The following is a 25662-nucleotide window of genomic DNA, read 5'->3' on the forward strand; positions in this document are numbered from 1 at the left end:
TTTTCCTTGTGGTTTTGTTCAAGTATATCAACTTTATTAATATGCACTGTTTCCAAGATGATCAAATGTTTGCTTGTCCAAATATATGTTTAAAGAAGAAAAAGAAAGAATTCATGGGTTGTACTTACTTTTCCCCCATTACTGTACATACAGTAACTGTGATATTACTTAAACCATATCGCACACCTCCAAGTCATTCATTCCCTATTTGACTTGCACTACTTAAAGGCACGTTCACACCCACCTCTTGCATTTCATTTTGTCAAACCACAACACGTCACCATGGCCTCAAAGCTTCGCCCATGACTATGCCAGCACTCTGAGCTTGATTGCTATGTTAAATAAAACATGCCCCCCTCATTACCATAGGGACAAATAAACGTGGAAATACATAACCGTGGAAATAAATAAATTTTGACAAATACATGTATAATTAAATAAATGAAAAAATATAATAAATAAAAAAGGAAATAAAAGTACGAATACTCATTTATTTATAACATTTATTTGTAGATTTATTTATGTATTTATCCATTTCTTCTTTTGGCAGGTTTGGGATTCCATAGGCTTGAGTATTTCAGAAACATGCCACATGATCGGTAGATTGGATACTTGCATGCATGTACATGTTTTCGTATTAAAGTAGAGGTTGAGTGTACATAATACCTGAACTATATCCTCCCAAATGCTTCGATATTATCTTAAAACAGAGACAAATAATTCAGACTGATTGGCTCTGCTCAGTATACCACAACTTTGACTTTCTTGAGTGACACTTGTGTCACAGGAACACTGACGTCCTCATGATCAGCACTGATCTCATTGGACAGACGACCAAGCGTGATGGAATTTGCTACAAGACAGGAAATTTAAAATACATTAAAATACAACTTTGTTTCTAAAGTTTAAAAATACAGACATGAATGATCAGAAATCAAGTTAAAATTATACACAAATAAATAAACACATTTTATTAAAAAAAAGAAGGCTATGAAAATTGTCTTTAATATTTAACTTTTTGATATTTTGTTAAAAAAAATTCACAAAAATACTCTGCTCTCATGGATAAACAACTAAACAAAACAGGTTAAAAAAAAATCTTTAAACATAGGTGTTCAGCAATTGTTGGCACCGCTATGAATACATATGAGAAAAATACATATTTTAAGTATATTCCCATTGATATTTTACATTTATTTAGTACACCTGGGTGACTAGGAAGAGGAAATTGTTCAACCATGACTTCCTGTTTAACAGGCGTATAAATATGAAGTAACACATAGGCCAAATTCCCTTAATCATTCATAATGGGTAAGACCAAGGAATATAGCTGTGATGTGCAGCAAAAGGTTGTTGAGCTTCACAAAATGGGAAGTGGCTATAAGAAAATAGCACAAGCTATGAGCTATGTGTCTATATTTTCTCAAGGCAGTGCGAAGAGGATGGTTTGAGTAGCCAAAAAACCTCCAAGGATCACACCTGGAGAATTGCAGAAGTTAGCTGTATCCTGGGGTCAGAAAGTCTCCAAAATTACAATCCGAAGTTACCTACGTTACCACAAGTTGTTTGGAAGGGTTTTAAGAATAAAGCCTGTAAGGCTGGTACACAGTGTCTGAACTTGGAGAGAACTACTCTCTAAGGACAAAGATCTCCTACGAGAATGAACAATTTATCTCTCCCTCACAAAATTAGCATCTCTATCTAAATTAGCACATCATGCTGAGTGGAGACTAGGAGATCCTCTCTCCTCACACCCTTACTAAGATGTTGACTATTCATGTTACACATGAAAATATGGTCTCATTCCCTCAACAGCAGTTCAAATAAAAATATTGCATGTTGTTAAAGGCAATGGTGGCTTGGTGGTTAAGGCTCTGGGTTACTGATCAGAAGGTCGGGGGTTCAAGCACCAGCACTGCCAAGCTTAACCCTCTCTGCTCCAGGGGCGCTGTATCATGGCTGATCCTGCGCTCTGAACCCAACTTCCTAATAGGTTGGGGTATGCGAATAAAAGAATTTCACTGTGCATATGTATATGTGATCAATTAAGACTCATTAGCATACCTTCCCGGGGTCCCGCATTCTTACCTCCTGTACGTAAATAAGGTACATCCTTCCACAGACATCAAATTATAATCAAAAACAACACCATTTGGTGGACCCACAGAGCATCTGGGTATTTAGGGGAGACCTAGCCAAAGATTCAGGGAATCTGTAGACAGATCTCCCGCATGATTGCTGTGTGTAGTTTTTCTCTACCAGGTATGCAAGTTTTGACTTTCTTATATTGTATTATGTTTTGAATTTGATAGGTAATGTAATGTTGAATGTTATTCTTTCTTATTATTAATAGTAGTATTGGATTTGGATGTGTTCATACATGGTTAAGAAAAATTATTAGACTTGATTATATCCTGAAATTATTGTCTCTAGCAGATTACGTTAAGTCCTTGTTACCACAAATCTGTGACTAGGTTAGTACAGGCTAAAATCCAGGTTTAGGTGGAGCACTGATGAACACCAACAGAGATTTTTAAAGTTCAGGTTAACAACTTGGCTTTAAGTTAAGTGTACTTAGTGTGTACAGGCTCGATATGAAATTTCCACTTAGGACAACGTAAAGTGAATTGACCAAGTCTAAATAGGATGAAATCTAAACCTCTGGTTATAGTAATATTTTTCTAGTTAATGTGTACATAGGAAAACTATGGCGTGATTATATAAAGCTAATTTTACATTTTCTCTGTAAATTTAGTGGTCATGACCTCTGACTAGAAATAACGTTACTATAATTAAGTGTTACTATCTAAGGGGACTAAACAAAGTACTTTTTAGAAAAGGGCAAGCATGGGCAGCCATCTAAATAGTTTTAGTCAATTACCTCTGGCTAATGACCAAGACTGGCAAGTTTGTGACCGTGAGATCTGCATACACAACCGGCACGAGACTCTGAGCAAGATGGAATCCGAATGAAAGAGCACAATTTCAAGTATAGAATAAACAAGAATTAATCAAATGTAAAAGATCAAAAGTATCTACAGACCTGTGATCTACAAATAACTAGCAAACAAATACGACATTGAGGTTTTTACAGTTGGAGTCAGATTTAACTTGAGAGAGTCGAACAGAATTGGAATAACAAATTGAATAATCTAAATGTATTCATATCGCTTTGAAAAGACAAACATGCAGGAATCCTTCTACAGCATCATAGGATACCGTCGTTGGACCAGTAAGTGGACCCTTACAGCTCTACTCTCATCCAAAAACAAAGTCAAGCATCTTCAGTTTGCCAGACACTACAATGAACTTCAAATGGGATCAGGATCTACGGACAGATGAAACCAAAATAAAGCTTTTTGTATTTTTTTAAGAAACTCCATTGTGTTGATTCGAATCGCAATAAACAACTGTTATTGTACACAACAGACTTAAAAATGGTGGTTGACAAAAAAGGCTACGTGCACTCAACAATCAACATGTTCAGCGCCCAAGTTCCACCCCTGTTCCTGGCTTTTGAAAAAGTACCACCTTCTAAGTAGGGACTTTGCGAGGGCTAAATATTTTACCTGGAACTTAATTAACCACTGCTCCCTGTAGTGGAAACACACCTAATACCTCCAAAACTCCCTAATTCCTGTGGAAAGTTCCTGCGGTGGAAAAGTGGCATTAGCAAAGTCTGTTTATTTTAGTCTAGTTTCAGTCAACAAAAACTGGTGACATTTTAGTCACGTAAAACTGAAGAAATTTTTAGCCATTGATTAACATTTCAGTTAATCTAGTCTACACTTAATGTCTCTTCCAAACAATATGCTTTCTTGAATATCAATATAGGAACATGAATTACAAAACAAACACAGATAATTCATCCTTATCTTCCATATCACGACCCTCTGCCCTCTCACTCCTAGCTTTTTTACCAGGTGGTCCAAAGTAATTTAATATAGTTTTTTCCATCCTGCCCAACTGACTGTCTTTCTCCCCTTTAAACTCTCTCTCTTCTTCCCTTTTTTTGACCATCAACAAAAATGAGTGATAGCCTGTGTCAGTGCAATAAAAAAATGAATGAGAATAAGCCTCAATGACAATGAGTACAGTGGTTATTCTAGATTTGTGCTTATTCAAATATACTTATGACAATATAGTAATTCCCCTGTGAAACTGTTAGAACGGTAAGGCCAATTCAATTATTTTTGCTGTTGACTGAAGACATTTGGACTTGAGATCAAAAGATGAATATGAGAAGAGAACTTGGAATTTCAGCTTTTATTTCCTGGTATTTATTTAAGTGAAGTGTTCCAATATCAGATCTGTTAAAGTAACTGTTTCTATTAAGATTTTTGTCTCCCTTAAGACCCCTAACTTACCTGAGGTGGTCTGATGGTTCCACTGATAGAGAAGCTTTCCCATTGGCTGCAACCTGTAGGTATTATGGCCAATCACGGAATTCAATACTGTGCAAACACACTCAGAATATCCCCGTTACGCTAATGTGTGGAACTCGCATTTCAATGCAGAACTTGCATGTCTGTGTGGAACTCACGTTCGAAAAAAAACAGTATTTAATACTTTGCCTCCTCTTTTTGTTGATTAAAATAACGAGATACTTTCGTAAAGTTTTTATTGTTTTCAAAATACATTTTAGTCTCATCTTTTTTCTGCAACAATATTGCATGTCGATATAGGTCCGTGTTTCATGACGTCAGTGTATTCTCATCAGCTCCTTGTCTTAGTCATGGAAAAAAAGATTGTTGAACATTTTTCATCATAGCTTTCGTTAACGAAATTAACACTAGTTTACTGGAACATTTTGTCTGCCAATTTACAGAGAAATGCATAAAAATTAATCGCGAGGAACTATATCATGCAGGAAGACAATCATCTAAAACACAGTGCTAACTCAAAGTACAGTGGAAGGTATTAGACTGGCCAAGTCAAGTACCAGACCTAAACCCAACTGATCATGCATTGAGGTACAAAAGGTTCTATGTTTAATGTTGTTTAACACATCTAGCTGTAAATAGCAGGAAATAAAAGCTGAAATCCTAAACGCTTGTCTCATATCCATGTTTTGATCTCAAACCAAAATGTCTTTGGTGCATAGCACAAAAAAATTGATACCCACGCTCAAAAAAAAATAAAAAATAAAAACACAAACTATACTCCTTATGCTCCAATTAGCAGTTTTCTGAGAACTTCAAGAACACACAAAAAACAAACACACAAATCAAACTGTCAAACCTTGCCTATTATTAAGTGTAAAATAAAAATTAAATAATAGAAACATGAAAATACACTGATCAGCCATAACATTATGGCTTATATTGGGTCCACAGACCTCTGAAGGCGTGCTGCGGTATCTGGCACCAAGACATAGGCAGCAGATACGTTAAGTCCTACAAGTTGTGAGGTGGGGCATCCATGGATTGGACTTGTTTGTCCAGTACATCCCACAAGTGCTCGATCAGATTGAGCTCTGGGGGGTTTGGAGGCCAAGTCAGCATGTGTTCCTCAATCCATTCAGAGATAATCAATGTTATTCATCTCATCTGTCAGTGGATTTAATGGTATGACTGATCTGTGTAAGTTTTAGAGTACAGCAGAAGGGGCTGGTAAACTGAGTAAACAGTAAGAAACATAACATTCTGGTGGTCTCATGGTCCACACCCAAGTGCAATCAGAGCTCAATTCCAAATGACTAAACGCTGCATATGTGAAAGTACCCTAATACTAGGCCAATCCACTACAAACATCAACATGTGTGTAATTTTTGTCTTCTTTTGCATAAATTCCAAGTAAATTTGAGGGACAACTAACTCACTTGAGGTCTGATGGTCTGGGCAGTCCTTCTGGAAGTGTTCTACTGAACCACAAATTCGACAACAGCCACCTATGCAAAAAAACAACACAAAGTTATACAGTGGGTATAAAAAGTCCACCCAGCCCTGTTAAAATTACAAGTTTTATTTAAACCAAGATAAAGCATGTCAGTTCTTTTTTCATCTTTAATATGATATAGCAAGAAAAATGCAAGAGACCTACAACAACATTAAAGTAGCTGCAGAGATATCTGGCAAATACTGGTCACTGTCCACATGCAACAACAATCTCTAGTATTCTTCACGTGTGGGATATGGGGTAGGGTGGCTATACAGAAGCCCTCTCTCATTGAGAGAAAGAAAAAAAAAAACCCCAAAAAACAGACAAGCTCAAAATGTGCAATGCCCTGATGAAGGTAGAACATTTTGGGCATAACTCTATAGAGTTATCACCCAAAGAGCACCATATTTTATATTGAGGCATAGTAATAGCAGCATCATGGTATGAAGCCGCTTCTTTTCAGCTGGTACTGGGGATCTAGTCAAGAAAAAGGGGTGGACAGCTCCAAATATCAATCGATTGTCCTTCCTTGGACCACTCAAAAGTTTACATACCCCTGGCTCTTGTATCTTGAGCATCAGTGAACGTTTGCATCTTTTGTATTAGTTTGTATGAATCCCTCACAAGTGTGAAAAGATGGCTCTTATAATCATATAGCCACTGTTGAAAAGGGGTGAAAAGCAAATAATGTGCAGGATATGGAATATTTTTCTGAAAAACAGTGGGCAGTTTAACTGCTCATGAAATGTAGGGCCTCTATAGATTATATATGCTTTTGAAGTCTTGTTTGAACAGTGGATTGTGATACCTTCACCCCTTCCCATGTGGAGGTTTTTTGTGATGACACTGTTGTTTTGGGGTTCTTCATTCACAATGATTTCAACAACTGCTGTTTTCCTTGGCTGACCTGTTCAATGTCTGGATGTTAGTACACCAGTTTTTCTTTTTCAGGACATTACGTTGTTGTACTGGCTATGCACAATGCTTGTGCAATCTCTCTGATTTTCCCCTCTTTTCTCAGCTTGAAAGTAACTTGCTTTTCTCCCATAGACAGATCTCTGGTCCTCATTTTTGTTTGATCCTTAACAACAACAACAACAAAAAAAAAAAAAAAAAAAAAAAAAAAAAAAAAACAGGTGGAACCCAGGGCTCAAACCAAGAGTAGACATTCAGAGCTATTAATTCTTCACATAATCAATCTGGTGACACATAGGGCTGCAACGAACAATTTTCATAGTCGATTAGTTGGCCGATTATTTATTTATTCATTCAATTAATCGGATTGGGGGAAGGGCCTTTCAATACCATTTTTTTTGGCGTTTATTTAAAATAAAATCCATAAACTGAGTGTTACAAATATAAACTTCAGACTAAAACTTTACACAACTGTTTGTCCAATTACATAAGACTGAAAATAACCCAATACACACAGACACACACCAGAATATATATTATTCATTTAGGACTGTAGTTTAATTCAGTGCTTTTTTGCATCCATAAAAATTAATGAATAAATACTAGCAATGCACCAATGTATCGGCCGATAAAGGAAAATTTTCACGCTATCGGCCATTAGCCGACAGTTTAAAAACATCCGATGTTCACGGCCAATTATATCCTGTCAATAAAAAGAGGGTGGGAAAACAGAAAAATATATATGTAGAGTAGTATATTTCATATCCAGTTAATGTTAATGAGTTAATATCATCCAAAAAAAGAGTTTATATTAGGCCTATATATTACCAGTTTGATATTCAATGATGAAGTAGAAATGCTTTTGTTTGTGGTGAGTGAATGTGAGCCTAACAGGAGGGTTTTTTTAAGAATTCAGTCAATGTTAATATGAATTAATAACATTTAATAAGTTAAGAAATCTTACTTTAATCCTCAGAATTTAGTTAATGTTAATTTGAGTAATGTTTTCTCTGTTTATGAGACCAGTTACTGTGAAACAACTTGTTGAAATGGAGAGAATAAGGGGTTTTTTTGCATTTTTTTCAGAATTGTGGAATTAATTATTATTAATTAAAAAAAGGTATAAACAGCAGAACTATCAGTATTGGCCGATATCTCTCTGAATAATCGGTTAGCAGTACCGGCGCATCTCTAATAAATACTTAAATACATTAGTTTATATTATATAATAGTATTTATGCATTACTTTTTATGGATGCACAAAAAGCACTGTTATATAAACTAATATAAACTACAGTCCTAAATTAATAATAACTCACTTTCACTGCACCTTGTGGTTTCTGTTACTCACTGCCTTTAGGCATATTGTTTTTCTCATGTTTACGTTTGATCATAGCATTTTAAGCAGACATTACAGATCTTACTTGCGCTCCCACTGTACATCACCACGCCTATACCGTGAGTGAGGAGCAACGAGGCCTCTTTACTAATAGAACTCATCCATTATAATAAACAGACATTACACTGCAAGCACGGAAATTGGATATAAACATAGGTTTGTGCTCGAGCATCGCTGTCGCACTTCCCTGCTAGGAAAGCTCCACTTTGTAAAGTTTAATCTTCTCTGTGATGTTTAATATAAAATTAGAGGACTTTAATATCAACTTAGAAGACTTGGAGGTCACACACTTTCTTCCTCAGTCACTTCACGATTACGCCTCCGTCTGATGGTGACTGAGGTCATGTTGGGACATAAATGTACATAATAGTAAACTGAAGAAAGTCATTGTCGTTGACCAAGTATCTGCTAAAGCTTGTGGCATCGCATCATGTGCCACTGACTGGGAAATAGCTTATACTTTTAGGTAGTAAAAAAACCATAGAGACCATTTAAAAAAAACAATTTGAGACGATACTACCTTTCTAAAACTCACACACTAAACTGTAGGGTATATAGTACATAGTGTAAGTGTGTCGTTTGGGACACAACTTAGGTATTTACTCTCTGCAGAAGTTGCAATCTGCTGAATACTAGTATAGCTCTGGCTTTCACCTTCCGGATCACTTAATGTTCATATTGTTCATAAGCCTGGAGTGTTTAGCAATCCAAGGAAAGTCTCATCAATCCTAGCATTTGTATAAGTCCTGCACGTGTTAATTTCTAACTGCCTACCATCCAATTGCCTACTGTGTTTTTTTCCGGATACAGCAGTGGTTCGAGAATTACACATGTTCAACAGTTACAACAGATCTCTGCAACCATGGAGGAGCTTATTCATGTTTGCCTGGGGTGACATTTCACCTGCCACTCAATCCACAGAAACAACCACAAGTAACAGAGTGCACACTGTGAACTCAGGAAGCAACATACATACAAACCTTCCCGATAAAAACAATGATTCCTCAGGAACCTAACAATTTCCATATACTATGCCCCCCCCCAACCCCCCACCCCACCCCCCATTTGCTCTCAGTGTTCTCCTGGGACATAGGTAAAATACTAGTAATATTACTTAGCAGAAACCGTTACATTTATAAATATACATTTAGTCATTTGGCAGACATTTTGTCCAAAACAACTTTGGCTGAACAGATGAGGATGTTGCTCAAGGACCCGACAGTGGCATTCTGATTCAAAGAGTTGTCACTGCCAATGAAGCAAGCCATCATTAGGCTGAATAAAAATCTAAAGAAACCCATCCAAGAGATAGCAACACCATTAGGTGTGGCCAAATCAACTATTTGGTGCATTCTTAGACAGAAAAAAAGAAAGAAAGAAAAAAAAGAACATGCTAGAGAACTCAGGAACACCAAAAGGACTGAAAGGGCCTGAAAAGATTTTACTATTGAAGATATCTGTGTCAAAGTCATCAATCAAGAGAAGACTTTCACCAGAATAAATACAGAGACTTTACCACAAGATGTAAACTACTGATAAGCCTAAACAACAGAGAGACTAGATTAGCATTTACCAAAGACAACGCAATAAATAAATAAATGTCTGTACAGTTCTAGAACATCATCCTATGGACAGATGAGACAAAAAACAACTTGTTCCACAATAATGGGAGGAGAAGAATATGTAGTAGGGAAGGATCTGCTCATGAGCCCAAGCACACTACCTCATCTTATGGTGTGGGCATATATGGCTGCCAATGAAACTGATTTCCTTGTATTTATTCATGATGTGACCACTGACAAAAACCAGCAGAGCATCACCAGGGAAGAAATGCACACAAACACACCACAAATGAGACACTGCACCCCTCATTGTAGGGATCAAGCTTTAAGGCCTGGATTGTACTCTTAACGTATGCCAAAATGCACTCATTCACGTCAGAATATGGTGAAGGATAACTCATTTGACTATTTAATTTTTTTTCGGTAGACCAGAAAAAAACACACACACACACACACACACACACACACACACACACACACACCCACCCCCACACACACACACCCCCCCACACACTCAAATGAATTTAGTACTTGTTTAAGGAAATACCTGCAGCATAAAGTCCTTTTGGGTTATCCGGGCAAGATTTGGATAGGTGACCAGTCTTCCCACAAATGAAGCATTTGGCATATGGATAGTCACCTGTAAAAACCCCAAAATTTAATTTAGTACACAGTGCATTAAAAGTGCTTTTGCAAATAAATAAATAAATAAATAAATAAATAAATAAAATGCCTGCAGACCATTAATCAAATAAATAATAAATGATACAAACACTGCTTTGTGACAAATTGAAGTGACTTTAAATTACATCTAAGTGTATGCAAATGTTAAACAATGCAATATACAGTGGTCAATCTCCCATAGGTGAAACCTGAAAAGATTTGCTCTTACACAGATATAATGTGAACAGCTGTGTCTGGACACAATCACATTGTTAGTGGGGAGTAATCTTGAAACATGGAGGTGTGTTCAACTTAGGATACTCAGCAATTGTATGACATTTTTAGAATTAGCCTTTGCATTAATTTTCTGCTGATTTAAAGCCTCTCAAATATCAGATGAAGTGTTAAACTGTAACTACTGACAAAATATAAATAATCGCTCGTGACACTTGTCTATAACACTATTTAAAATTACTTTACATTCTTACCCATAGCAGGATCTACTTTAGCTCTACACCTCTGGATCTCATGTTCTGTAGAACCACAGCGAAAGCAGATCCCTCTACCCATTTCCTCATCAGCTTTTGGGCAGTCAGCCAATCCATGGCCAGGCTTTCTACAGTTAAAGCACACCTGGACATAGTAAAGGGGTGCGGAACACATTTGTATGAATCCATAAAAATTCGCGAATGCAATAGGTGCACACAAATAGGGTTGGGCAATACAACAAAAATATAATATGATATAACAACATATTTCAATGGTATACAACATGTATTACAATATATGGGTTTCCTAACAAACTGCCATGCAATCTGCTTTTATAAAAAAATAAAAATAAATAAAAAATTTTAAAAAATTGACAATTTTAAAAGATTCAAATGGTAGAAAACTGTTTAAAAGAAAACAGGTATAATAAGAGATCACAATACTCACAATATCTCAGAAATTATCATGATAACTTCTCTATAACATAATATTATCATGATAACTTCTCTACAACATAATATTATCATGATAACAATATTATGTTATCATCTGATAAAACCCTACTTTCCAGCACTATAAATTCCTTAAGCTACACACCATGTTGCTCTTTGTAGCATCCTGTCTCTTTATCCTCCGATTTTCTCTTCTTTTGTTTTTTTTTATAGTTATGGCTACTACTTTTCTTATGTCCTGCTCCTCTGTGGCCATTCCTCGACATCCTTTAGGTAATTGTTGCCTCTTGTGTTTCATATACTCCATGAAACCATTCACATCAAGTTGTCTATATTTGTTAGCTCTCTTTCCATCAAGATAACTGTGTGATGCATCATCCTGCAAATGGCCATCTGAAGAGTTCCCTCCATCTGCTATGCCTGCCCTTAATTGGCTCCATGATGCAGCATCTGTTGATTTGTGTTTATAGACATTTTTGGCTCTCGCCCAGCGTGTCATAATGTTACTGTCTGGTGAAAGAAAGTACAAGAAGATTTTAAGTTTTAGACCTGCAAAAATTAATTAATAAAACATATCACAGTGATTGATGCATAGCTAGGTCACTACATTAACAAAGGAAAAAAAAAATGCTGTAAAGACAGCAGGACAAAAAACTGCAGGTAACTCCAGGATCCAAAAGGGTGTTGTTTTTTAATGTTGTGGTTGCATCTTAAAATTCAAAGATTCACACGATTAGTGGTCGCATGTGCATTCATAGCAAGTACAAAGAGGTGCAGTGAAATGAGATGCGTCAGCTCTGAAGCTCTGTGCATAGCAAAACAAAAATAATAATAATAATACAAGTGTATACAGACAACATAATGATGGGTATAGGGCAGGGGTTCCCAAATCCCCTCTTTTACTTTATTCATTTAAACTATTTAATATATTCACAGTTGATATATTATATATATTTTATATAAAATATATCACTCCAATTATAGAAACAGATTTTGTGTTTTGAAATGTTACTGGAAGTCACGTTCAATTACGCCACATTTAAATAAAGAGCGTACATGCTTTTTTAGTCTTACACTATCCTGACATGCTGCATTAGCATAAGAATTCAGCGATAAAATTGGGGAAATTGGTCCATACATTTATCTCTGTAAATTACACTAGCAGTGTGTCTCAAATTGCATACTTGTTACTATTCTAGACCACTATTGAGCACTAACACCAACCAGTTATCTTATTACAGTTAGTGTTTGAATTTTTAAAAAATATATAAATATCATAAATTGTGATTAAAGCAACGCAAGAGAAAGAGTAAGTCCGTGAGTTCAGGGTCAATCTCTCGGGCAGGGACTGAAAAGAGTAGAATCATTCCCGGTACCAGTGAGCACTTCAAGCACTTTTATTAATTTTATATCCCCTCCCCCGCTTATCATTATGCTGTCATAGCTAGGCTTGCACTCTAAGCTAGACTGTATTAGGGATGTCATGATACCACCAAAAGTACACGATACTCGATACCAAAGTCAATACCACGGTGTGGTATAAAATTTAAAAAATAAAATAAAAAAACTCTCCTGGAGGACATCCTCCTCTGGCTGATACTGGCAAAGAGAGAGAGAGAGAGATAGAGGGGGTATTTTAGTAATCAAACGCTGTCTGATAATGAGTGGACGTGCACTCCTAAACGCATGCACACAGACACGCGCGCGTACACCCCTTATACTCTGAATGCACGCATTAGTTTAAATTCACTGATATGGTGGCTGACCAAAAAGATTTATTAAAAGCATGAACATGTGAATAATTATTAGTGACATTAGGCTACATTTAGCTGACAGGACACGGGCTGAATGGCGATGCATGATGGCCCATTAGGAGGTAGTTTATAATACTGCAATGAGTTAGCATCGTTAACAAATAACTGGCTATCGCAAACATTACATGGAACATAACGTTAGCTGGTTTCATGGCCACAGTGCCAGCTGCCTCAAACAAACATTATATAGGACCATCTTTCAGGTGCTTCGCCAAATTCCAGGTGTTTCCTCGCCTTCACACATACATACACACATACACACACACACACACACACACACACACACACACATATATACACACACACACACACACACACACACACACACACACACATATATACACACACACACACACACACACACACACACACACAGTATCTCACAAACGTGAGTAAACCCCTCACAATTTGGTAAATATTTGATTATATTTTTTCATGTAACAACACTGAAGAAATTACACTTTGTTACAATATAAAGTAGTGAGTGTACAGCTTGTATAACAGTGTAAATTTGTTGTCCCCTCAAAATAACTTAACACACAGCCATTAATGTCTAAACTGCTGGCAACAAAAGTGATCTATATAACATGACTCATTGTCAGACAGTGTTTGAATCTCTCCCTCTCTCTCTCTCTCTCTCTCTCTCTCTCTCAGAGGAGGATGTCCTCCAGGAGAGTTTTTTAATTTTATACCACACCTTGGTATCGAGTACTTTTGGTGGTATCGGTACCGACTACTAGATTTTGGTATCGTGACATCCCTAATACATACATACACACACACACACACACATATATACATTTTATGTGTGTATGTATGTATGTATATATATATATATATATATATATATATATATATATATATATATATAATAAAATCTTTTAAAAACTTTTTTTTTTTTAATTACATTTAAAGTGTCAAAAATGTAGAAAACATGATCAAATCAAGCAATCCCTGGTACAGTTGGGTCCATAAGCATTTGGACAGTGACAGTTTTGTGACCATCATAATTGTGCTCTGAACACCATCACAATGGTTTTGAAATGAAGAAAACAAGATGTGACTTCAGCTTTAATTCAAGGGGTTTAAAAATGGCATTAACCGTTTATACAACCATTTTTACAGCATTTTTTTTTTTACATAGTCCCTTCATTTTCACAGGCTCAAAAGTAACTGGACAAACTAACACGTTTAAATATAAAGATATTTTTAATACTTGGATGTAAATTATTTGCAGTCAATGACTGCCTGAACTCTAGAGCTCATGGACATCACCAAATGGTGTTCCCTTCCTTGACATGCTTTGTCAGGGCTTTACTGCAACCACTTTCAGTTGCTGCTTGTTTGTGGGTCTTTCTGTCTTAAACTATGTCTTCAGTAAGTTAAATACATGCTCAGTTGTGTTGAGGTCATTTAAAAACATTCCACTGCTTTGCCTTAAAGGGTCATGAAACCCCCCTCTTTCAGCTCAAGTTTACCTCACAATCCTTTTGAAAAATGCAACTTAAATGGCATGGATGGCTGTGAGAAGAAGGGAGGGGAGTGGCCAACCAGCCACCCGCAGCCAGAGTCTAACTCTGGCAGCATCGCAGGGAAAGCCATGCATGAATAATTAAGCATCTTCTCATAGGATAAGAACATGCAGTCTCATAAATAATTATGAGACACTGACGTGTCCTTGCCACGTCATATAGTAGATTGCCACGTCACTGCCAATGACGTCAACACGATGTAGATTTTAAACCCGGAAGACGAAAACAGCAGGAAAAAACCTCTAAATTAACCAGTTTTCTCCTACAATTAAAATTAACGGTTACAAACATTGTCTTTTCATTAGACTTTTACAAGTCCTAAAAGCAGACAAAGAACCCAATTAAACAAATGAGACATACTTCACATACTTTTGCCACTCACAGATATGTAATACTGGATCATTTCCCTTAATAAATGACCAATTATAATATATTTGTCTTTTTATATTTGCATACAATTGTTTGTACAGATGCTCCTGGTACCTTCTGCTGTTTGGAAATTGCTCCGAAGGAGGAAGCAGGCTTCTTGTTTTTTTTCTATGGTTGACGAAACTGTTTGGATTTCCCAGGGTATCAAGGGCAAAAAGGCACTGCCTCTAAAGGTATGCCCTTTTACGACACAGGTGGCCTCCCAATTAAGTCCTAATTATGACAATTGGCCAACCAGGAGTTTCTAAACATCATTACATCAATTTCTGGAATCCCCAGGCTATTTAAAGAGACAGTCTACGTGGTGTATGCAATCTTTTGATCCACTGAAATTATGATATAGTGAATTAAAGCAGAAATAAACCTGGAACCTCTAATTGATTGTCTTAAAATTACCTCTGACGTGAGGGATCACTTGTTTAAAGAAATGTAAGATAACATCAAATGTGTGGAGTCGTGAAAAACTGACATTGAATAACTTTAACCTAGGTGTACATAAATTTTTGGCCTCAATTGTAGCTCCCATAAACAAATATGACATTTACCGTAAAGGACCTGTGTGAAGTTGACCCCGCCACCAACGCAAAACGTCAGCAAAATGGTCTCAATCTTTTGTGGTTCGTTTGTGCTGCTTCGGATTTGGAGATATTAAAAGAATATTTATAGGTCATTCTGGGGTCACTCAGCCCCCCCACATGCTCCATATTAACCTGAAATAGTCTCAATTGTTTGTGCTGATAAAAGTTTTGTTTGTGCTGCTTCCGTTTATAAAATATTAGACATTGACTTATAGGCGCAAATCTCCTCGGTGTGAGCACCCTTTTAGAGTCGAACTGCCGAAGACTTTTTCCAAGACAAATCAGATCATCATTTGCTCAATAAACAATTCTCTTTACTTCATTCACTGGTCTCTCATGATTGAACATTACATTTATTTACAAGGATAATAATCTGTTACACTTCACTCCCACCACTAGGTGTGACACTTCTGTTCACGATGCTCTTGTGGAAATTGGTGTTGTTAGTATAGGAAAAGTCGACACAGTTACTAAATCAAAATTCTGGCCAGTGTAAGTACAATTTAACACTGTCAGTTACGATATTATTAGTTAACTTTAATCATAATGGTCAAAGTTCAGAGAGCTAAGATTGTCAATGTTTATTGAACAGAAAACTCATTGCTAATACTAGTATGGCTAATGGAGCTATGATGGTGCGTGTATTTATTTATGACAATGCTAATATTACGACTGTTATTCTCATGACAACATATACAGTAACAAGTAAAAACACTTACCTTGGAGTTCGTGTTACATTTCACACATCCTGTGATCCGCGGTGTCCCTTAAAAGTTGAAAACGCACAGTGGATAGGTAACAAATACATGAATGCGACTATTTAATGTGATTTATCGTTTGGATTTTACAGTGTTACTTCAACTGTATTGTTAAAAAAAAAACACAGTCGGCACAAACGATTGAGACTATTTAGGGTGAATTTGGAGCATGTGGGGGGATGGTGACGTAATCTCATAGAACTTAATGCCTGATATTTTAAAAGCGAAAGCAGCACAAACGAAACTTTTACCAGCTCAAACGATTGAGACTATTTCGGGTTAATTTGGAGCATGGGGGGATAAAATACCACAGATATTTTAATATCTCCAAATCCGAAGCAGCACAAACGAAGCGTTTATCGGCACAAACCAGCACAAACGATTTAGACTATTTTGCTGACGTTTTGCGTCGAAATTAGTATTGTAAACCTAAGGAAAATATATTGGTTATGATGTAAAGGGGGAAATATTACGATAATAAAGATTAACCTACCAAATTAGAAGTTAACGTGTACTCCTCTCCTTAGTGTACCAATGACGACTAATATTCGTCGTGTTCCGTACTGCTTTCAACTGAGGCGCTCTAGCTCATTTTACTTCCGAGTGAAATTCAGTAACCTTTGAGCAAAATTAAAGTCGTCTAATGTAAATAATAATATGAACGTAATGTCATTTAAAAGCATAAATGGATAGACATGACTATGAAATAAAATCTAAATGAACAAGAACCAAAAAAAAAAAAAAAAAAGATGATATAGAAGGGATCTATTAGTGCCCAAGGACACTTTGGATGCGGAGTCATGTGGGCCGGGAATCCAACCGCCAACCCTAGTGGACAACCCGCTCTACCACGTGAGCTACAGCCGCCCATTATGATGATGATGATGATGATGATGATTATTATTATTATTATTATTCAAATAATAGTAAGAAGAATAAGAATAATAAGATACAGAAATATTAAACAAATAAAATTACCACAGTATTATATAACAAAACAAAAGGATAAGGTTCCGTTCATCTATCAACTGTGAATTTGCAGATAAGCCCTGGATGCTTTTTGTTTTTACATTTATACAAAGTATTGCCTAACTGTTTAAATTAATTTATAAAATTGAAAAAAACTGGCTTAGCACAAGATCATTTCATTTTGTCTATATGAAACTTCCCCATTAAAACTAGCAATTGAATGATATATGCTTTATCCTTTTCTATCCCACAGTCATTAACATATATCATTATATCAGCCCCACCCAGTTTTACAGCTATATTAAGTTTCCTTTTAATAAAAATTTCAACATCAACCCAAAACATCTTTTCGTAAATGCAATGAAAGGATAAATGAAAAATTGTTTATTTTTCATTATTACAGAATTCACTTGAGAAATCAATATTCAATTTGAAATGTTCCAATACATGTTTCACAGGATAAATTCTCAAACCCTTATGCCAATTTAAATCTCCAAATATTGATGACCAAAAAAATCTAGCTGGGGGATATGTAACATTATTTATAAAATTTCTAACTCAATTATTTGAAACTTTGTCTTTTAAGATGTTAACGTTTCCAGTAAAATTGAATTTTTTATATAATCAAGGTTATGGTTTTCAAAGAACAGAAAACCTGGCTAGTACTAGCCAGTAATAACAGTACTAGTATACTACGACCCACAAAAAGAGCTTCACCTCCAAGTGGACGCATCAAAATACGGCTTTGGTGCACTCCTGCTACAAGACGGCAAATAAATCAGCTACGCATCAAGATGGCTAACACAACGTAAACGCAGCTATGCTCAGAATGAGTTCTATGCGGACATGTTCAGCTGCAAATGCTTTCACCAATACGTATATGGCCAAAAAGTCTTAGTGGAGTCTGACAACAAACCACTTGAGTCAGTGACGAAAAAACCCACCGGCTGCAGCCCCACCATGACTCCGAAGAATGATTTTGCAACTCCAGAAATATGACATCACTAGGGATGCACCGATACCATAAGTACTTACATTTGGGTACTTACCGATACCAAGTACCAATATGAGTACTTCACACTTTTCGGAATGCCCCACATCTGAAGCATGTCATCAAACGCACCTGCTATGGCTTGGCCAGTGTGCAAACCCCTGAACTGCATTGCTTGTAAAACGACTCTCTAGGGAGTAAAATCCTCATCAATCCACTGTGCTGTTAAACTTATAAGAGACATTGGGCTGACACTGCTAGTCCAAATATCAGTGGTGAAGCTGATTCAGTGGTGAATGTCCTGCAACAGGTTCCTGATGTGCTTTTTCACCAAGTCATGCAGCTTTGGTAATGCGGTATCTGTAATTTGGTGGCGGCTGGGAATCTCATACTTCAGCTCAAGTACGCCAAGAAGATGACGAAATCCTTTATTATCTACAACTGACAATGGTTGGTCATCAAGAGCAATGAACTGGGTATGAGCTTCTGTTATTTTTACTGCCCGTGGGTTGTTTTCTCTCGCTTCTCCAGCGTCTGCTGCAAAGTTGGTTGTTGATGTTTCCCGCTGCTAGCATTAGCAAACTCTTTGCACTCGGTGTTATGTTTGTTCTTTAGATGTTTAATCAAATTGCTTGTGTTAAATGAGCTATTTTTTTACCCCTCCTCTTGACAGTTTAGCAGAGCATAGTTTGCAGTCTGCTCTACTTTTATCATCATCACATATCTTAAAATATCTCCAAATTGCTGACATTGCTCCTCGTCCAACAACCTGCTCAACTGACGAGAGGTTAGGCTATGTCATGTTGTCATAAAGTGGTATCATTGCGGTTGTATCGGGGTAGTTTTACAAGTACGAGTGCGAGTACATGAGCACAGTATCGGGCCAACACCTGAGTACTGGTATCAGTATTGGTGCATCCCTAGACATCACCATCACACACCATCTAGGAAAGGAAATTCCTGTGACTGCCACCCTCTCAAAGAAATCATAGCTACAGAGAACAACAATCTCCGTAAAGGAGTGGACATGCAGGTTCACATGGTGTATAAAAGGCTACCTGTCAGTGATGCAAAGCTGCAACAAATGAGACCGAGACAGACAACCAGCTCATCCTGTTCAGAAAGCTAATACTGGAAGGATGGCCTGGGGAAAGGAGACAATGTCCAGCAAACATCATTGATTTCTGGAATTACACAGACGAATTCTCACGGACTAACGGAATCATCCTCAAAGGTAAGAAAATTGGTGGGGCAATGGTGGCCTGCCACTGTTGGGCCCTTGAGCAAGGCCCTTAACCCTCTCTGCTCCAGGGGCGCTGTATCATGGCTGACCCTGCACTCTGACCCCAGCTTCCTAACACGCTTATTTTAATCTTCAGAATTTACTTCATGTATTAATGTTAATTTGAGTAATGTGTTTTCTGTTTATTAGACCTATTACCGTTTTCAAGCAACTTGTTGAAATGGAGAGAATAAAGTTTTTATTTGCATTTCCTTCATAGTTGTGGAATTAATTATTATTAATTTAAAAGAAGGGATAAAAGGCAGAACTATCGGTATTGGTTATCAGTATTGACTGATTTCACTCTGAATAATCGGCTGAGAAATTTTGTATCGGTGCATCTCTAGTTTGTATGTATATTTCTGACCCTGTATGTATAATTTTAGTCCTGTGTTGATTACAGAAAACCCCAAATGAATTAAAACTTGTGAACCAAATTCTTAAAAAAAATTTAAAAAAAAAAAAAATTAAAGATGTATGTTGTACAGTCATTTTGCCCCAGAAAAAGAAAACTTAAAGGAAATTACTGAAAGCTCAATTTTGCCATGACATTTATGTCCATGCTGAGTGTATGTAAACTTCGAGCCGCAACTGTGTGTGTGTGTGTGTGTGTGTGTGATCAATATTCAGATCTCAATTATTTATCACGATTATTAATTGATTTTAGTGACAACACATTTTTATTGCATTTTCACATTTGTTAAGTTTTCTCATGCCACAATATAACACACAAGTAGGCATGAGAAAACTTGAGCTGGTCAATTATGACAGAATTTAGGAACATAGTGTGAGCCATGACAATTTACCTTCTGATAAATAAAATTTAATATTTTCAGTTAATTATACAGACTGTATACAAAAAACAACAACTGTTAACCTGTTCCACCTTGTAAACAAATACAATAAACATCAATGTTCAGTGTTTGAAGTCTGCTCCTCTTAAATATATTTAAAGCTACACTATTAGACATTTTCCGCTGTCATGGTTCTTGGCTGGAGTCAGTTCTCGAATCATTCTGTGTATATTGTGTATATATCTGAATAATCTCATATAGGATGTGATTGGTGAGTTAATTTACCTGTCAGATGCGAAGTACTTTAGTTTAATGGTGTTCATTACTAATGCTCCGATCAGGATTTTTACAGCCGATACCGATCCAGATACCAATCTTTTTTTTGTTTAAACTTAATCAGGAGGTCTGTCATAAACAGTTAAATGTAAGCTCTCTGCTCGTGGTCACTGTTAATTGAGTTAAAATAATATCAATGAGATACTGTTGGTTTATTGATAAATAAGCAAGCATAAAATGTAGAGTAACACAATTAGTAATTAAAAGTAGACTAACACAAAAATGATCCATATTAGGAAAAAAGCTAATAGCTTTCTAAGGAAATAGCTTACTAAACTTAATGTCAAATTTTTATTAAATGCAACCCATAATAATTAAACATTATTTCATTTCTCATTTTATTCATATTTCATGAAGTTAATATAATATCTTTTTTATATTAAATGATTTATTTATAACTAAACACATTTTCTGTCTTTACATTGTAGTAGTTTTATTTGTGTTTGTTGATCAACTTTAGATTGGTTCCCCCAATACAGTGTCCATGTCTGCTAATAATATTGTGTTTTGGGGGGATTAAATCAAAACATGGAAATTGGAGTTGACTTTTCTAGTCATATCTGGCAACCGTGAGTTTAAATTAAGTGAATTAGAGTTAGTGAAGGAGAGCGGCAGCGTATTTTATATTTACAGACTGAACAGTATCTACTCTTGAATATGATTGGTGAGGAATTTTTTAATAAATAAGTTTGAATTAAACCCACCTGGTCCATATCTCTATCGTTAGTTCCATATCTCTTGTTGCCAAGCTAGCACATCTCAGCATTATGCTGAGCCTTATATTTGTAAAATCACTTAGTTGTCCTTAGCCCAAATGTAGTGTAAAGGAACGAAATGCTGTGCAACTTTCCTCACTTTCACTCGCATTTAACAGTCTGTCACAACGTGAGGGTCAACGAATTCGGCGGAAGGATATGCAAGTGAATGTAACGTTAACGGTCAAAAACTGGAACTGACGTTAGCCTAGCCTACTTCGTGGGTGTGCAAATATCAAAAGTTAATTGACGTTCTTAAGAACAAACCAAGCCATGGTATGATGCCTTCTATACTAAGCTACGGTTACCTACTATTTAGGTAACTAGTTACTTATTGTCTGAAAAAAGCTTGCATGTTCTGCTGCGCTTGGCTGCTGTCTCCATTTCTTACAGACTGAGCTGCTAAAATATATCAACGAACTTGCGTTGAGTATGGGCGCAACCAAGTATACCATTGAAGAGGGGGCACATACCTATTTTCCTTAACAAACAGAAATATATTAAAAAGGAATAGACATAAATAAATAGAATGGATGAAGAAAAGACAAATCCGTTGGCAGAGTTCATTAAAGGGGGATATATAGAAAATATTTTGTACTGTATATTGGGGGACAGATTGGTATTTCCTCAACCTTGGGGGGGGACACGATCCCCCAAAGAATGCGTGGTTACGCCCATGATTAAATGTCTGGTTCTATGTGGTGCGTGAGTGTGGTAGAGCGCGTGCTGACTCAAAACGGCAGCAAGAAGCGCGTGTAAATGGGTCATCTCCTTGTCTTAAATATACGTTTTTATTGAAAAATAAACATGAATGAACATCAGACAAAATTTTAAAAAATAGAGTACTGCTTTATGAAATTCACCATCTCTCATGTAATGACTCAATCTATGTTTTAACCGCGGGAAGAAAAAAAGTAACAAGAAATTGTATAAAGATTGTGACTGAAATTGAACTGAAACACATGAAAGATACAAATGAAAGACATATAGTTTAAACAGAGTTCTTACTGTCAATTTGGAGGAGAGCATGGCAAATTTTGTATAAAATTTTGACAAAAGCAAAGAACTGAAAATACACAGGTCATGCATAAACATCCCGTAGACATTAATAAAAGAAGATGATTAATTGTAGTTGTTTTGCTTCTTAATTTTCGGTGGGTGCTCCAAAATTTTTGCTGGTGCTACCAAGTAAAAAAGTTATTTTCGAGTCCTGTGAGACTATGAAAGGTTACTTATGATACTCTGCGACATCCAACTCCTGTGAAGGTAGCATGCAGCCCAGCTACAAACTGAAAATCCAGCAGGCAATAACACTGAAGTAAAATGATACACCGCCTCGTCTCATCGCGGTAGAACTAGTAGTAGCCTATCTACTGGGGGGAAAGCAGCATAGACCAGCATGAATTCCAGTAACAGCGTTACTTTATATCTGTATGAGGCTGAACTTTTTCAGGTGGGAGTAAGGTTTTGTGTTTGTAGCTTTGAATGTTGCTTTGTTTGTAGGATGTTGGTTCAGGATTTATTTCTCTATATATTTAAAATTTAATTTTTATTATTCCCTAGGAATAATAAAATTACTTGTCCTGCATTATGTTTTTGTCATTTCGTGTTGTGGCAAGTGCGCTGTCACCATTAAGGTAATGGTATGCTGCAGTAATCAGGGGTTAAATTGGTGCGGAACGGACCAGAGTCGGATGAGGGGGAAAACAACCCATATAATAAAAAATAAAATGTTTTATTTGTAGTCTGAACTGTATTTGCTGTTGTTGTGAATTCAGGAACCAATCATGTTTCAGCTTTTCTTTTCTTTCTTTTTTATTTTTATTTTTTGTTTTATAGGGCATCCCGTTTATTGCCTGCCGTTGGTAGTAACAGAGAAAGCTCAAAAACCTGTGCGTCATATGCGAGAGACATGCAAGGACATGCAAGGACAAACTCACAAATTTAGTCAGTTCATTTTAATCGCGATAAGTGTTAGTGAGGTAAGTTTACTGTGTCCACCTAACCGAACTTTTTATAATAAATAAGATAATCTTACGTACGAGTTACGGTGTGGTGCCATCAGAGCCGTTGTGTGGGCTGTGCCAAGTGTGCAACCAAACAGCGCCTCGCACCTGGCCTGTAATATTGTAGGGTTTTTTTTTTTATATATAACTGTTTTTGACCCAACCTGCTTCTAAGAATGAAATTCCTGTGTCTCAATTCCAATATGTAAATTAGCAGGACCTCGCACCCCACCTGCAACGGGCCTGGGTGCCTTATTTGCCCTGATAATGTTCAAGTTTGTTTATCAAATTATGTTCAAATTGAGTTAGATAGTTGGTTGTTTTGGTGTAACATTGGCTTGTGTGATTAAGTCCATTGCTGTAGCCTACTTAAGCTAGTGAATTTAATTTAGACAGTTCAACAGAACATTTTAATATATGATAATCCTATTATCAGCTTTCCACAGACTACAGCTGAAAGATGTAATTACTGGTAGCCTAAGTGGTACATTGCGCTTTCATCAGTCTAATGAGTTCATTCTCTTTTTCTTGCATGTTTGACACACAGTACATATTAATGCTAGGTTTAACAAACTCAAATTATTCTTGGTTAAAAAATAAATAAATACATAAATAAATAAAATAAAAAAGTCAAGTAAACTGTCAAGCACTTGTACTATTCTGTCCTTGCAATGGTATCAAAGCCAGCCGTTTCTCACTAAAAGTTTTTTCCTTGGGAAAATGAACCCAAACACAGCTGTGCATCACCACACATCTGGGCTCTCATCCAGTGAGAAACTGAAGCAAAAGGCAATGAATATATCCTCTGTTAGCTGTTGCACGGTATCTTCAGCCATCATCTCAGTCCCTCTTGGTTGTGTAAAGAGCTGTAATCATTCTTTCTGTTTCAGGATTGCGCTCTTATTGCTGATGTTGGCATATAATTGTTCAACTGAGGCCAGAAAACAAGAATTTCTGCATCCTCAAAAGCTTTCTTGTGTTTAGCTAAAATTCATGCAGTTTCACAGGAGGCCTTGGTCAAACACTGCGACACATTGAAATCAACTTTTGTTGGGCTTTAATCACAGGTGAGATGTTCTCCTTTTTTCCCCCCACACATGGCAGATACAGGGGGAATTTGAAGATTGACCATAAAATCAGTGCTGCGCATGTTGACAGACCTGGGTGGCATCAGCAAGGACAGCTGCAGTCCGATCTTCCTAGCAGGTATCAAACTTGTTGCTGTTGGGCATCTGGAAGCAAAGGGCATCCTTGACAGAATGATGCCAGCAAACCATGTGCAGGACACAGCACTCCATGCACCTGGCTGATGCTTGGGTCCCCAGATTGGGTTCTGAGATTTTAAAAGTTGTGTAATCCATCCAGGGAGAAGAGAAACCCGTAAGTCAGTTACAATGTCTATTTTGCTATACGTGTGTAATAATGTATTATACATTACAAATTATACTGGAATACATGAGACAAAAGGAAACTGTCTGTTAATTAGGGCCAAATTTGTTTAGAAGTTTGGATGAACTTACTGTTCCTTATGATGTTGGTGAAGTGCAAAACAAAACAAAACAAAAAACTATTTGGTAACCAAATTAGCAGAACCAAAATACATTGGTAGCATTTTGAGAAAACAAAATTACAAAAACTTGAAACAACATACGTTTTCAGGAAACAAATGCACAAGTCCCAAAACAAAGCAACATTCCTGGAAGCAAATGTACAAAACCCAAAACAGAAAAGGTAGGGAACAGAATTCTTTTTGTTATTAGTCAGCATTTATTTCCTTAATTTAAATGATAATGTCATTTCCTGTGGCAAACCTTGCACAAACTGTGAACAGGAGTTGTGATAAAAGCTTCGGCAGAAGAGATCGAAATGGTGGCTGTACCTTAAAACTTCAAGACTCAGAAGTTTTTATTTTTGCTGAAGAAGATTCCATGACATAGGCAGCTTGTATTTTGTTCAGAATCTTCAGTAAACTGTAATGCTAACCATATTAACCCTATTTTATGTACTCCACAATTAATGTTAGTGGCATAATCAATTTATAAAAAGTCGTATCTCACC

The 25662-nt window shown here is 36.6% G+C and overlaps 1 protein-coding gene across 3 annotated transcripts in view; it reads right to left on the reverse strand.

Annotated features, from left to right (window-relative positions):
* Positions 1-17269, reverse strand: part of zcchc9 (zinc finger, CCHC domain containing 9) — an 18304-nt gene extending 1035 nt beyond the window's left edge. The window contains exons 1-7 of one of the 3 annotated variants that reach the window (XM_053645600.1): positions 16965-17265; positions 16433-16479; positions 11506-11870; positions 10908-11052; positions 10304-10396; positions 5822-5890; positions 1-853 (exon numbers count right to left, since the gene is read on the reverse strand). The exon at positions 1-853 is cut by the window's left edge and continues 1035 nt beyond it. In XM_053645600.1, coding sequence (XP_053501575.1) covers positions 741-853; positions 5822-5890; positions 10304-10396; positions 10908-11052; positions 11506-11859 — 774 coding nt within the window. In that variant the 5' untranslated portion in view covers positions 11860-11870; positions 16433-16479; positions 16965-17265 and the 3' untranslated portion in view covers positions 1-740. The other 2 variants (XM_053645602.1, XM_053645601.1) reach the window with 2 other exon arrangements.
* Positions 17270-25662: the final 8393 nt, after the last annotated feature.

Source organism: Ictalurus furcatus, chromosome 16 (assembly GCF_023375685.1).
Source record: "Ictalurus furcatus strain D&B chromosome 16, Billie_1.0, whole genome shotgun sequence".
Lineage (NCBI taxonomy): Eukaryota > Metazoa > Chordata > Actinopteri > Siluriformes > Ictaluridae > Ictalurus > Ictalurus furcatus.